Below are 13,185 nucleotides of genomic sequence, written 5' to 3' on the forward strand. Positions count from 1 at the left end.
TTTTAAATGTATACATTTTCCTGCATGTAGTTATGATTTTTTTCCAGAAGTGCGACAAAATCAAACCTATATAAGTAGGGGATCATTTTAATCGTAAGGACCTACAGAATAAAGATAAGGTGTCATTTTTACCGAAAAATTTACTGCGTAAAAACGAAAGCCCCCAAAATTTACAAAATGGCGTTTTTCCTTCCATTTTGTCAAACAATCATTTTTTTTCCCCATTTCGCTGTAGATTTTTGGGTAAAATGACTGATGTCATTACAAAATAGAATTGGTGGCGCAAAAAATAAGCTATCATATGGATTTTTAGGTGAAACATTGAAAGGGTTATGATTTTTTTTTTTTTTTTAAATGAAGAAGGAAGAAAAAACGAAAGTGCAAAAACGCTCCGTCCTTAAGGGGTTAATAATGGACACAATTTTCTAAAACGTATGTTTTTTTAAAATAAAAACAGACAGAACCGTATGCACTTTTAAAAACAGTATACGGTTTAAAAACGCATGTGGTTTACTTTTTTCCCATACAGTTCCATCCGTTTTATCGCCATACGGTTTTCTTTAGAAAAACTGATTGAAAACACTATGGCAAAAACATGATGTGAACCCTACTGCTGAATACAGAGCTGCCGACTCTGTGCCTACACACATTGCCGCCCCCTGCAGGCAGGAAGTGTCAGTGGAACAATACACTTTTTTAAATATACAAAAGTACAATTTTCAATTGGGGGGGTGGGCACAGCATGAAGTAGAAGGGGCCATGGACCTCCGTACCCCCCCGGTGACGCCACTGCACAGAAATCCCCCAATCATACTGTAGAGCTAAGTCCCTATTAAACAATACACAATAGCATTACAAATTACTTCACATTACCTATATAGGTCACATGACACGTCATCTTTATCCTGTAGGTCAGTGCGTTCACAATTAATAGATGGCGGAGAGGATAGTGCCCTCAAATCCCACAGTGCAGAGAAGTGAGAAGCGTATGACCAGTGAAGCTCCTCTGGGTCCTCCGCACCGTGGGATTTGGGGGCGCTATCCTCTCAGCAATCTTTTCATTATACCGTTTTCCATCAGTCAGGGTTCTCGCTAACAGTGCCCTATGTGATGAGTTTGATATAATGAACGGCTCCAGGCCGGGGGGCCCCCTCTCACCATTAATCTATATTCTATCCATAGAACCCCTCCCTCACACCATCCGGCTCCATGATGGGGTCTCACCGTTTACCTGGTCAGGAAAAACCCAGACTGGCGGCTCGTATACCCCCGAATCTAGAACAGCGGGTGGTCAGGGCACTCCCCATATCAAAAGTTACTATGTCTCCATGTTGGTAGCTTCTTTATAACAATGGTGGAATAGGAAACCATTGGGTGCAACCAAACTCTGTCACCACATACTCCTTGTACCAGCTTGGGGTTTAAGATAACGCCCACTTTCCAACCCTCTGGTACGGGCCTCATACCATGCTTCTCACCTACCCCCTCTGAGGACAGAGAATCCAATGGACCTCCCATTTACCCCTCCATTCATGTCTATGGGAGGGGGCATGACGACTGTGGTCGCCCATAATCCGGCATGGAGCGGAGTTTGATCGGTGCACCGGATGACTCTTACTGGGATTTTCTGTTAGAGAAAATGGTATAACATTGATCAGTGTCTGGAATCAGAAGATTGCATGTAATAGTCCCCTATGGGGGCTATATATGTGTATTAACCCCTTCCCGCTATAGGACGTATGCATACATCCCAGCACCTGACACGTTCGCGCACTGGGACGCATGCATACATCATAATGATCTCGGGCAGCGCAGGAGATCGCCGCAAGACCCGGCTGTCAATCACAGCTGGAGTACTGCCGCAGCCGCGATCGGGCTGGTCCCTGCAGCATTAACCCCCTAGATGCCATGATCAATCCTGATCACGGCATCTATGGTGTTGACAGGGGAAGCGCTTTACCCCTGTTCACCAACGGTGGCGCCGCAATACGATCGCGGGTCGCCGTTGGTTGCTATGGCAGCAGGAGGTCAGATCATGACCTCATGTCTGCCTGTTACGGAAGCCTGTGAGATCCAGCCAGAGGCTGTAGTGTGTGCAGCTCATCAGGTCATACTGTGCTGAGGTACAAATGTATTCCAGCATAGTATAACCTGTAAAAAAAAGTGTACAAAATTTTATAAAAATGTCTTCAATAAAAGTATGAAGTATAAAAAATAATAAAAAAATGCCCCTTTCCCAATAAAAGCCATGTATTATCACCAAAAATGATCAAACACACAAATCATATATATATATAATAGGTATCGCCTCGTCTGTAATGACGTGTACTATAAAACTATAATGTCAATTTTTTCGCACGGTCAACGGCGTAAAATAAAACATTCAAAAAAAGCGCAAAATTCACCAATTTTGGTACAAATAGCGGAATAAAAAAAGATCAAAAGGTAGCAAGTATCGCAAAAATTATACAAGTACAGCTCATTCCGCAAAAAATAAGCCCTTACTCAATGGCGTCGGACGAAAAAAAAAAAAAGTTACGGCTGTTGGAAAACGAATGGCAGAAAAAGAATTTTGCTCAGAAAAGTAAAAAGAACGTAGAAAGCGACATAAAATGGGTATCGCCGTAATCGTACCGACCCACAGAATAAATATAACATCACTTTTACCGCACAGTGTACACCATAAAAATTTAAACACCACAAATTTTCCAGTTTTTCCCAATATTTGAGTTTTTCACAAAAAATGCTGCATGTGTCAACAAAAATGTGTCAACAAAAATGCTCCACTTAGAAAAAGTTTTCTATACTAGAATTCCAAAATTGCTTATTTTTGGTCACTTTGTATACCCTAAAAATTTATAAAAAGAGATTTTAAAAAATCCCTTAAAAAAAAAAAAAGTTACCGATAAAAACTTCAGATCACGGCGCAAAAAATGAGCCCTCATACATCCCCATATGCGGAAAAATAAAATGTTATAGGGGTCAGAATAGGACATTTTTAAATGTACTTATTTTCGTGCAAAAAGTTTTAATTTTTTTTAACTGTAGTAAAACAATATCAAACCTATATAAGTCGGGGATCGTTTTAATCGTATGGACCTACAGAATAAAGATAAGGTGTCATTTTTACCGAAAAGTGTACTACGTAGAAACGGAAGCCCCCAAAAGTGACAAAATGGGGTTTCAATTTTTTTTCCCCCGTTTTCCAGTAGATGTTTTTGTAATGACATGAATCATTTTAACTAAGTAAAATTGGTGGCGCATAAAACAAGCCCATATACGGGTCTGTAGGTGGAAAACTGAAAGTTTTAAGATTTTTAAAAGGTGAGGAGGAAAAAAAAAGTGCAAAAAAACTGAAAAAACAAGTCTTTAAGGGGTTAAGAAGACCTCCGACACCCCATGATCACTCTGCAGGTGGACCAATTTTTCCATTTAGATGCCATGAACGGTATTGATCACAGCATTTCAAGGCTTAAATGACCTATATCAGCACGATCACTGATGACCGTCATTAATGGTGAGTGCCAGCCGCTAACAGGTCCCGACACTCCCCGACTATGGAGCGACCTCCGCTCCTGTATATGTACGGCACCATCATCCAGTGTTTAATCATCAAAAGAGATCTTATAAACATCACATTTTATTACGGTTCCCGAGTTCTCATATTTCCATTCTATGTATTATATTTTTATGTTTTCAAACTCTCTTGTGTGAATTCTCTTATGTTTCACAAGACGTGATTTTTCTCCGAAAGATTTCCCACATTCTGAACATGAATATGGCATCTGTCCTGTGTGAATTCTCTCATGTATAACAAGTTTTGATTTCTGTGTAAAACATTTCCCACAGTCTGAACATGAATATGGCTTCTCCCCTGTGTGAATTCTCTCATGTTTAACACACTCTGCTTTAGTTTTAAAACATTTCCCACATTCTGGACATGAATATGGCATCTGTCCTGTGTGAATTCTCTCATGTACAACAAGATTTGACTTATTTGTAAAACATTTCCCACATTCTGAACATGAATATGGCTTCTCTCCTGTGTGACATCTTTCATGTAAAACAAGATTTGATTTACGTGAAAAACATTTTCCACATTCAGAACATGAATATGGTTTCTCTCCTGTGTGACTTCTCTCGTGTTCCAAAAGATGAGATTTCCCTGTAAAACATTTCCCACATTCTGCACATGAATATGGATTCAACCCTTTGTGACTTTTCTCATGTAAAATAAAATTTGATTTTCGTGTAAAGCATTTTCCACATTCTGAACATGAATATGGTTTCTCCCCTGTGTGACTTCTCTCATGTTCAGCAAGATGTGATTTATATGTAAAATATTTCCCACATTCTATACATGAATATGGATTCAACTCTTTCTGACTTCTCTCGTGTAAAAGATTTGATTTAAACGTAAAACATTTCCCACATTCTGAACATGAATCTTGATTCTCTCCTGTGTGAATTCTTCTAGGTGTAACAAGATCAGATTTTTTTGTAAACTCTTTTCCACATTCATCACATCGAATCCTTTTCCCCCTTTTCTGATCTGTCCTTGTGGTAACAATGTGTGGTTGGTCAGGAGAAGGTTCCTCATGATCAGGTGGATTATTACAGGATAGATCTGGATGGACATTAGGGGTAAGGAGGTCTTCTCCTGAGGAGCGCTCCATCATATCTTCATCTTCTCCTTTATCATTCAGGGAGAACATGAAGTTTCCCTCAGAATTCTTACTGGGATTATCTGTTGGAGCAAAAAAAATATTTTTCAGACTTATTTTAAATTTTGTCTTTTGAAAAGGGTAACTTAAGTAACAGATCACTTTAGGGGGTTAAACTTGTTTTTTTCCGATCTCCGTTCATCACATCTGAGCCCCAAATCCTGATGCTGCCCCTAGTGTTCTACCTGGAGCATGACAGGACCCATAGATGACCTTGGAGAGGATCTCTATATACAGTCACCTCCCTCAGGTCCTGACTATACATAACACAGGGGATCACTGGGGTCTGAAGGGTTAATGTCATGTAGATCTAAGGTGGAGCCTCCCCTGAAGACACCTCGGAATTCCCTCTGTAATCCATTACTACATACCTGGGGTAACACCTCCTGGAAATATTACATACCTGGGACAACACCTCCTGGAATTACTACATACCTGGGACAACACCTCCTGGAATTACTACATACCTGGGACAACACCTCCTGGAATTATTACATACCTGGGACAACACCTCCTGGAATTACTACATACCTGGGACAACACCTCCTGGAATTACTACATACCTGGGACAACACCTCCTGGAATTATTACATACCTGGGACAACACCTCCTGGAATTACTACATACCTGGGACAACACCTCCTGGAATTACTACATACCTGGGACAACACCTCCTGGAATTACTACATACCTGGGACAACACCTCCTGGAATTATTACATACCTGGGACAACACCTCCTGGAATTATTACATACCTGGGACAACACCTCCTGGAATTATTACATACCTGGGACAACACCTCCTGGAATTATTACTTACCTAGGGTCACACCTCCTGGAATTATTACATACCCGGGACAACACCTCCCGGAATTACTACACACCCGGGACAACACCTCCCGGAATTACTACACACCCGGGACAACACCTCCCGGAATTACTACACACCCGGGACAACACCTCCCGGAATTACTACACACCCGGGACAACACCTCCCGGAATTACTACACACCCGGGACAACACCTCCCGGAATTACTACACACCCGGGACAACACCTCCCGGAATTACTACATACCCGGGACAACACCTCCCGGAATTACTACATACCCGGGACAACACCTCCCGGAATTACTACATACCCGGGACAACACCTCCCGGAATTATTACATACCCGGGACAACACCTCCCGGAATTATTACATACCCGGGACAACACCTCCCGGAATTATTACATACCCGGGACAACACCTCCCGGAATTATTACATACCCGGGACAACACCTCCCGGAATTATTACATACCCGGGACAACACCTCCCGGAATTAAATTATTACATACCCGGGACAACACCTCCCGGAATTAAATTATTACATACCCGGGACAACACCTCCCGGAATTAAATTATTACATACCCGGGACAACACCTCCCGGAATTATTACATACCCGGGACAACACCTCCCGGAATTATTAGATACCCGGGACAACACCTCCTGGAATTATTACATACCTGGGACAACACCTCCTGGAATTATTACATACCTGGGACAACACCTCCTGGAATTTCCTCCTTCACTTCCCTCATACACGGGTGATGGCCCCTCATCCTCTCTTCTTCATCCTTCACTTTATTATTAGTCAGATCTCCCCCCTGATGTGACATATAGAACAATTCACTACAATACAGCAGACAGGAGGAGCAACAGAGACCCCCCAAAATCTACCCCCACATCTATGACTGCAGGACCCCCCTATAGAGATATAGGATCAGCCTCATCTACCTGATGCTTCTCTGGGACATTTCCCTCTGGACAGTCCTGGGAATACAGAGGACGGGGACACCTCTCGAGTGGATTTCTATCAATGACTCCATCTGTAGGGAACACACAGGGAATGAATACATCAGTGCTGGATAGATTTCTATGTTACTAGGTAGTGAGAGTGATATATATATATATATGTCTCTTCTTACCTTGTGATGTGAGGGGCCGGTGATCCTCCATCATGACTATGTCCTGGTACAGATCCTTGTGTCCTTCTACATACTCCCACTCCTCCATGGAGAAATAGACCGCCACATCCTGACACCTTATAGGAACCTGATACACAATGATACCGTCATCACCAGATCCCTCCATTACTGTATAATGTCCCAGCAGTGTCACCTCTCTAATCATCACCAGACCCTTCCATTACTGTATAATGTCCCAGCAGTGTCACCTCTCCAGTCATCACCAGACCCCTCCATTACTGTATAATGTCCCAGCAGGGTCACCTCTCCAGTCATCACCAGACCCCTCCATTACTGTATAATGTCCCAGCAGAGTCACCTCTCCAGTCATCACCAGACCCCTCCATTACTGTATAATGTCCCAGCAGTGTCACCTCTCTAATCATCACCAGACCCCTCCATTATTATATAATGTCCCAGCAGTGTCACCGCTCCAGTCATCACCAGACCCCTCCATTACTGTATAATGTCCCAGCAGTGTCACCTCTCCAGTCATCACCAGACCCCTCCATTACTGTATAATGTCCCAGCAGTGTCACCTCTCCAGTCATCAGACCCCTCCAATACTGTATAATGTCCCAGCAGTGTCACCTCTCCAGTCATCACCAGACCCCTCCATTACTATATAATGTCCCAGCAGGGTCACCTCTCCAGTCATCACCAGACCCCTCCATTACTATATAATGTCCCAGCAGGGTCACCTCTCCAGTCATCACCAGACCCCTCCATTACTGTATAATGTCCCAGCAGTGTCACCTCTCTAATCATCACCAGACCCCTCCATTACTGTATAATGTCCCAGCAGAGTCACCTCTCCAGTCATCACCAGACCCCTCCATTACTGTATAATGTCCCAGCAGTGTCACCTCTCTAATCATCACCAGACCCCTCCATTACTGTATAATGTCCCAGCAGTGTCACCTCTCCAGTCATCACCAGACCCCTCCATTATTATATAATGTCCCAGCAGTGTCACCGCTCCAGTCAACACCAGACCCCTCCATTACTGTATAATGTCCCAGCAGTGTCACCTCTCCAGTCATCAGACCCCTACAATATTGTATAATGTCCCAGCAGTGTCACCTCTACAGTCATCACCAGACCCCTCCATTACTGTATAATGTCCCAGCAGTGTCACCTCTCTAATCATCACCAGACCCCTCCATTACTATATAATGTCCCAGCAGGGTCACCTCTCCAGTCATCACCAGACCCCTCCATTACTGTATAATGTCCCAGCAGTGTCACCTCTCCAGTCATCACCAGACCCCTCCATTACTGTATAATGTCCCAGCAGTGTCACCTCTCTAATCATCACCAGACCCCTCCATTACTATATAATGTCCCAGCAGTGTCACCTCTCCAGTCATCACCAGACCCCTCCATTACTGTATAATGTCCCAGCAGTGTCACCTTTCCAGTCATCACTAGACCCCTCCATTACTGTATAATGTCCCAGCAGTGTCACCTCTCTAATCATCACCAGACCCCTCCATTACTGTATAATGTCCCAGCAGTGTCACCTCTCTAATCATCACCAGACCCCGCCATTACTGTATAATGTCCCAGCAGTGTCACCTCTCCAGTCATCACCAGACCCCTCCATTACTGTACAATGTCCCAGCAGTGTCACCTCTCCAGTCATCACCAGACCCCTCCATTACTGTATAATGTCCCAGCAGTGTCACCTCTCCAGTCATCACCAGACCCCTCCATTACTGTATAATGTCCCAGCAGTGTCACCTCTCCAGTCATCACCAGACCCCTCCATTACTGTATAATGTCCCAGCATGGTCACCTCTCCAGTCATCACCAGACCCCTCCATTACTGTATAATGTCCCAGCAGTGTCACCTCTCCAGTCATCACCAGACCCCTCCATTACTGTATATTGTCCCAGCAGTGTCACCTCTCCAGTCATCACCAGACCCCTCCATTACTGTATAATGTCCCAGCAGTGTCACCTCTCCAGTCAGCAGCTCAGTGATCCTGTGGATGAGTTCTAGGATCTTCTCCTCATGTATCAGTGAGTGAGGTGGAGGCTCCGTGATGGGGCCCCAGGTCCTGCTCCTTCCTCCTGACTCATGGAGATGGCTGCTGGGGGCCACACACTCCCCCCCTGTCTTCTTCACTATGGTGTAATCCTGTGTATGGAGAGAGAGACAATGAGGGGACTGACCCCAGTATTCCTCCCTCACTACAAAGAGGAGATTGTGCCCCCTGTATAGAGCTCTAGTGAGCACATCTGGAATACTGGGGTCAGTTCTGGAGACCTCACCTACAAAGAGACATCCAGAACATAGAGCGGCTCCAAAGATGGGGGACAACAATGGTGGAAATGTAGATGGGGGAACAACAATGGTGGAAATGTAGATGGGGGGACAACAATGGTGGAAATGTAGATGGGGACAACAATGGTGGAAATGTAGATGGGGACAACAATGGTGGAAATGTAGATGGGGACAACAATGGTGGAAATGTAGATGGGGGGGACAACAATGGTGGAAATGTAGATGGGGACAACAATGGTGGAAATGTAGATGGGGACAACAATGGTGGAAATGTAGATGGGGACAACAATGGTGGAAATGTAGATGGGGACAACAATGGTGGAAATGTAGATGGGGACAACAATGGTGGAAATGTAGATGGGGACAACAATGGTGGAAATGTAGATGGGGACAACAATGGTGGAAATGTAGATGGAGACAACAATGGTGGAAATGTAGATGGGGTACAATAATGGTGGAAATGTAGCTGGGGGACAACAATGGTGGAAATGTAGATGGGGGGACAACAATGGTGGAAATGTAGATGGGGACAACAATGGTGGAAATGTAGATGGGGACAACAATGGTGGAAATGTAGATGGGGACAACAATGGTGGAAATGTAGATGGGGGACAACACTGGTGGAAATGTAGATGGGGACAGCAATGGTGGAAATGTAGATGGGGGACAACAATGGTGGAAATGTAGATGGGGTACAATAATGGTGGAAATGTAGCTGGGGTACAATAATGGTGGAAATGTAGATGGGGGGACAACAATGGTGGAAATGTAGATGGGGACAACAATGGTGGAAATGTAGATGGGGACAACAATGGTGGAAATGTAGATGGGGACAACAATGGTGGAAATGTAGATGGGGGACAACACTGGTGGAAATGTAGATGGGGACAACAATGGTGGAAATGTAGATGGGGGACAACACTGGTGGAAATGTAGATGGGGACAACAATGGTGGAAATGTAGATGGAGACAACAATGGTGGAAATGTAGATGAGGACAACAATGGTGGAAATGTAGATGGTGGACAACAATGGTGGAAATGTAGATGAGGACAACAATGATGGAAATGTAGATGGTGGACAACAATGATGGAAATGTAGATGAGGACAACAATGATGGAAATGTAGATGGGGGACAACAATGGTGGAAATGTAGATGGGGGACAACAATGATGGAAATGTAGATGAGGACAACAATGGTGGAAATGTAGATGGGGGACAACAATGGTGGAAATGTAGATGGGGGACAACAATGGTGGAAATGTAGATGGGGACAACAATGGTGGAAATGTAGATGGGGGGGACAACAATGGTGGAAATGTAGATGGGGGACAATAATGGTGGAAATGTAGATGGGGACAACAATGGTGGAAATGTAGATGCGGGACAACACTGGTGGAAATGTAGATGGGGGGACAACAATGGTTGAAATGTAGATGCGGGACAACAATGGTGGAAATGTAGATGGAGACAACAATGGTGGAAATGTAGATGGAGACAACAATGGTGGAAATGTAGATGGGGGGACAACAATGATGGAAATGTAGATGGGGACAACAATGGTGGAAATGTAGATGGGGGGACAACAATGGTGGAAATGTAGATGGGGGACAACACTGGTGGAAATGTAGATGGGGGACAACACTGGTGGAAATGTAGATGGGGAACAACAATGGTGGAAATGTAGATGGGGGACAACAATGGTGGAAATGTAGATGGGGGACAACACTGGTGGAAATGTAGATGGGGACAACACTGGTGGAAATGTAGATGGGGACAACAATGGTGGAAATGTAGATGGGGAGACAACAATGGTGGAAATGTAGATGGAGACAACAATGGTGGAAATGTAGATGTGGGACAACAATGATGGAAATGTAGACGGGGACAACAATGGTGGAAATGTAGATGGAGACAACAATGGTGGAAATGTAGATGGAGACAACAATGGTGGAAATGTAGATGGGGGGACAACAATGGTGGAAATGTAGATGGGGACAACAATGGTGGAAATGTAGATGGGGACAACAATGGTGGAAATGTAGATGGGGGGACAACAATGGTGGAAATGTAGATGGGGGGACAACAATGGTGGAAATGTAGATGGGGACAACAATGGTGGAAATGTAGATGGGGGGACAACAATGGTGGAAATGTAGATGGGGACAACAATGGTGGAAATGTAGATGGAGACAACAATGGTGGAAATGTAGATGGGGACAACAATGGTGGAAATGTAGATGGGGACAACAATGGTGGAAATGTAGATGGGGACAACAATGGTGGAAATGTAGATGGGGACAACAATGGTGGAAATGTAGATGGGGGCAACAATGGTGGAAATGTAGATGGGTCACCTCACCTCTCCGGTCAGCAGGTGGAGGATCTCCAAGGTGAAGTGTAATATTCTCTTAGTCATCTCATTCCTGTCCTTGTCCATCCTTGGGGGATCATTCAGGAGAAGGAGATGATGGTTTCACCTATAAAGCTGACACAATGTAACAAACCTCCTGTAATCTTTCCTCAGACATTACTCTACTCTAAACTGCTGAGCTCCGCCAACTCCTGTCACATGACCATTCTCACAGGTCCTTCTATCACAATGTCTTCTATTCTGCTGAGATCCGCCCACTCCTGTCACATGACCATCCTCACAGGTCCTTTATCCACATTCTCTTCTATCGTACTGAGCTCCGCCCCCACACCTCCTGGTCACAAGATTGTGACATCATCACAGGTCCTTTAACCATTCTCTTCTATCAAATTGAGCTCCGCCCCCACACCTCCTGGTCACATGATTGTGACATAATCACAGGTCCTTCATCCATATTCTCTTCTATCCTGCTGAGCTCCGCCCCCACACGTTTTGGTCACATGATTGTGACATCATCAAAATCCTGAAGACCTGGTCCATCTGATGATGAGGAAATAAAGGACCTGGTCCATCTGATGACGAGGAAATAAAGGACTTGGTCCATCTGATGATGAGGAAATAAAGGACCTGGTCCATCTGATGACTAGGAAATAAAGGACCTGGTCCATCTGATGACTAGGAAATAAAGGACCTGGTCCATCTGATGACTGGGAAATAAAGGACCTGGTCCATCTGATGACGAGGAAATAAAGGACCTGGTCCATCTGATGACTAGGAAATAAAGGACCTGGTCCATCTGATGACTAGGAAATAAAGGACCTGGTCCATCTGATGACGAGGAAATAAAGGACCTGGTCCATCTGATGACGAGGAAATAAAGGACCTGGTCCATCTGATGACTAGGAAATAAAGGACCTGGTCCATCTGATGACTGGGAAATAAAGGACCTGGTCCATCTGATGACGAGGAAATAAAGGACCTGGTCCATCTGATGACAAGGAAATAAAGGACCTGGTCCATCTGATGACTAGGAAATAAAGGACCTGGTCCATCTGATGACTGGGAAATAAAGGACCTGGTCCATCTGATGACTAGGAAATAAAGGACCTGGTCCATCTGATGACTAGGAAATAAAGGACCTGGTCCATCTGATGACTAGGAAATAAAGGACCTGGTCCATCTGATGACTAGGAAATAAAGGACCTGATCCATCTGATGACGAGGAAATAAAGGACCTGGTCCATCTGATGACTAGGAAATAAAGGACCTGGTCCATCTGATGACTAGGAAATAAAGGACCTGATCCATCTGATGACGAGGAAATAAAGGACCTGATCCATCTGATGACTAGGAAATAAAGGACCTGATCCATCTGATGACTAGGAAATAAAGGACCCGGTCCATCTGATGACTAGGATATAAAGGACCCGGTCCATCTGATGACTAGGAAATAAAGGACCCGGTCCATCTGATGACTAGGAAATAAAGGACCTGGTTCATCTGATGACTAGGAAATAAAGGACCTGGTCCATCTGATGACTAGGAAATAAAGGACCTGGTCCATCTGATGACGAGGAAATATAGGACCTGATCCATCTGATGACTAGGAAATAAAGGACCTGGTCCATCTGATGACTAGGAAATAAAGGACCTGGTCCATCTGATGACGAGGAAATAAAGGACCTGGTCCATCTGATGACTAGGAAATAAAGGACCTGGTCCATCTGATGACGAGGAAATATAGGACCTGATCCATCTGATGACTAGGAAATAAAGGACCTGGTCCATCTG

General features: G+C 44.3%; 1 protein-coding gene across 2 annotated transcripts; it reads right to left on the bottom strand.

Moving 5' to 3' along the window:
- Positions 1 to 3,388: 3,388 nt before the first annotated feature.
- Positions 3,389 to 11,684, bottom strand: LOC130337690 (zinc finger protein OZF-like). Of its 2 annotated transcripts, XM_056553961.1 has the most exons (6): positions 11,383 to 11,684; positions 8,695 to 8,874; positions 6,693 to 6,819; positions 6,502 to 6,593; positions 6,263 to 6,371; positions 3,390 to 4,747 (listed from the first exon to the last, which is right to left on the bottom strand). In XM_056553961.1, exons 1-6 carry the CDS (start codon positions 11,458 to 11,460, stop codon positions 3,681 to 3,683), a joined length of 1,653 nt encoding a protein of 550 aa, XP_056409936.1. In that variant the 5' UTR covers positions 11,461 to 11,684; the 3' UTR covers positions 3,390 to 3,680. The 2 variants fall into 2 exon arrangements, with proteins under 2 accessions (XP_056409937.1, XP_056409936.1); XM_056553962.1 differs by lacking the exon at positions 8,695 to 8,874 and having other exon boundaries at positions 3,389 to 4,747.
- Between the last annotated feature and the right edge of the window lie 1,501 nt (positions 11,685 to 13,185).

The sequence above is a fragment of the Hyla sarda genome, unplaced genomic scaffold, assembly GCF_029499605.1.
Source record: "Hyla sarda isolate aHylSar1 unplaced genomic scaffold, aHylSar1.hap1 scaffold_505, whole genome shotgun sequence".
NCBI lineage: Eukaryota > Metazoa > Chordata > Amphibia > Anura > Hylidae > Hyla > Hyla sarda.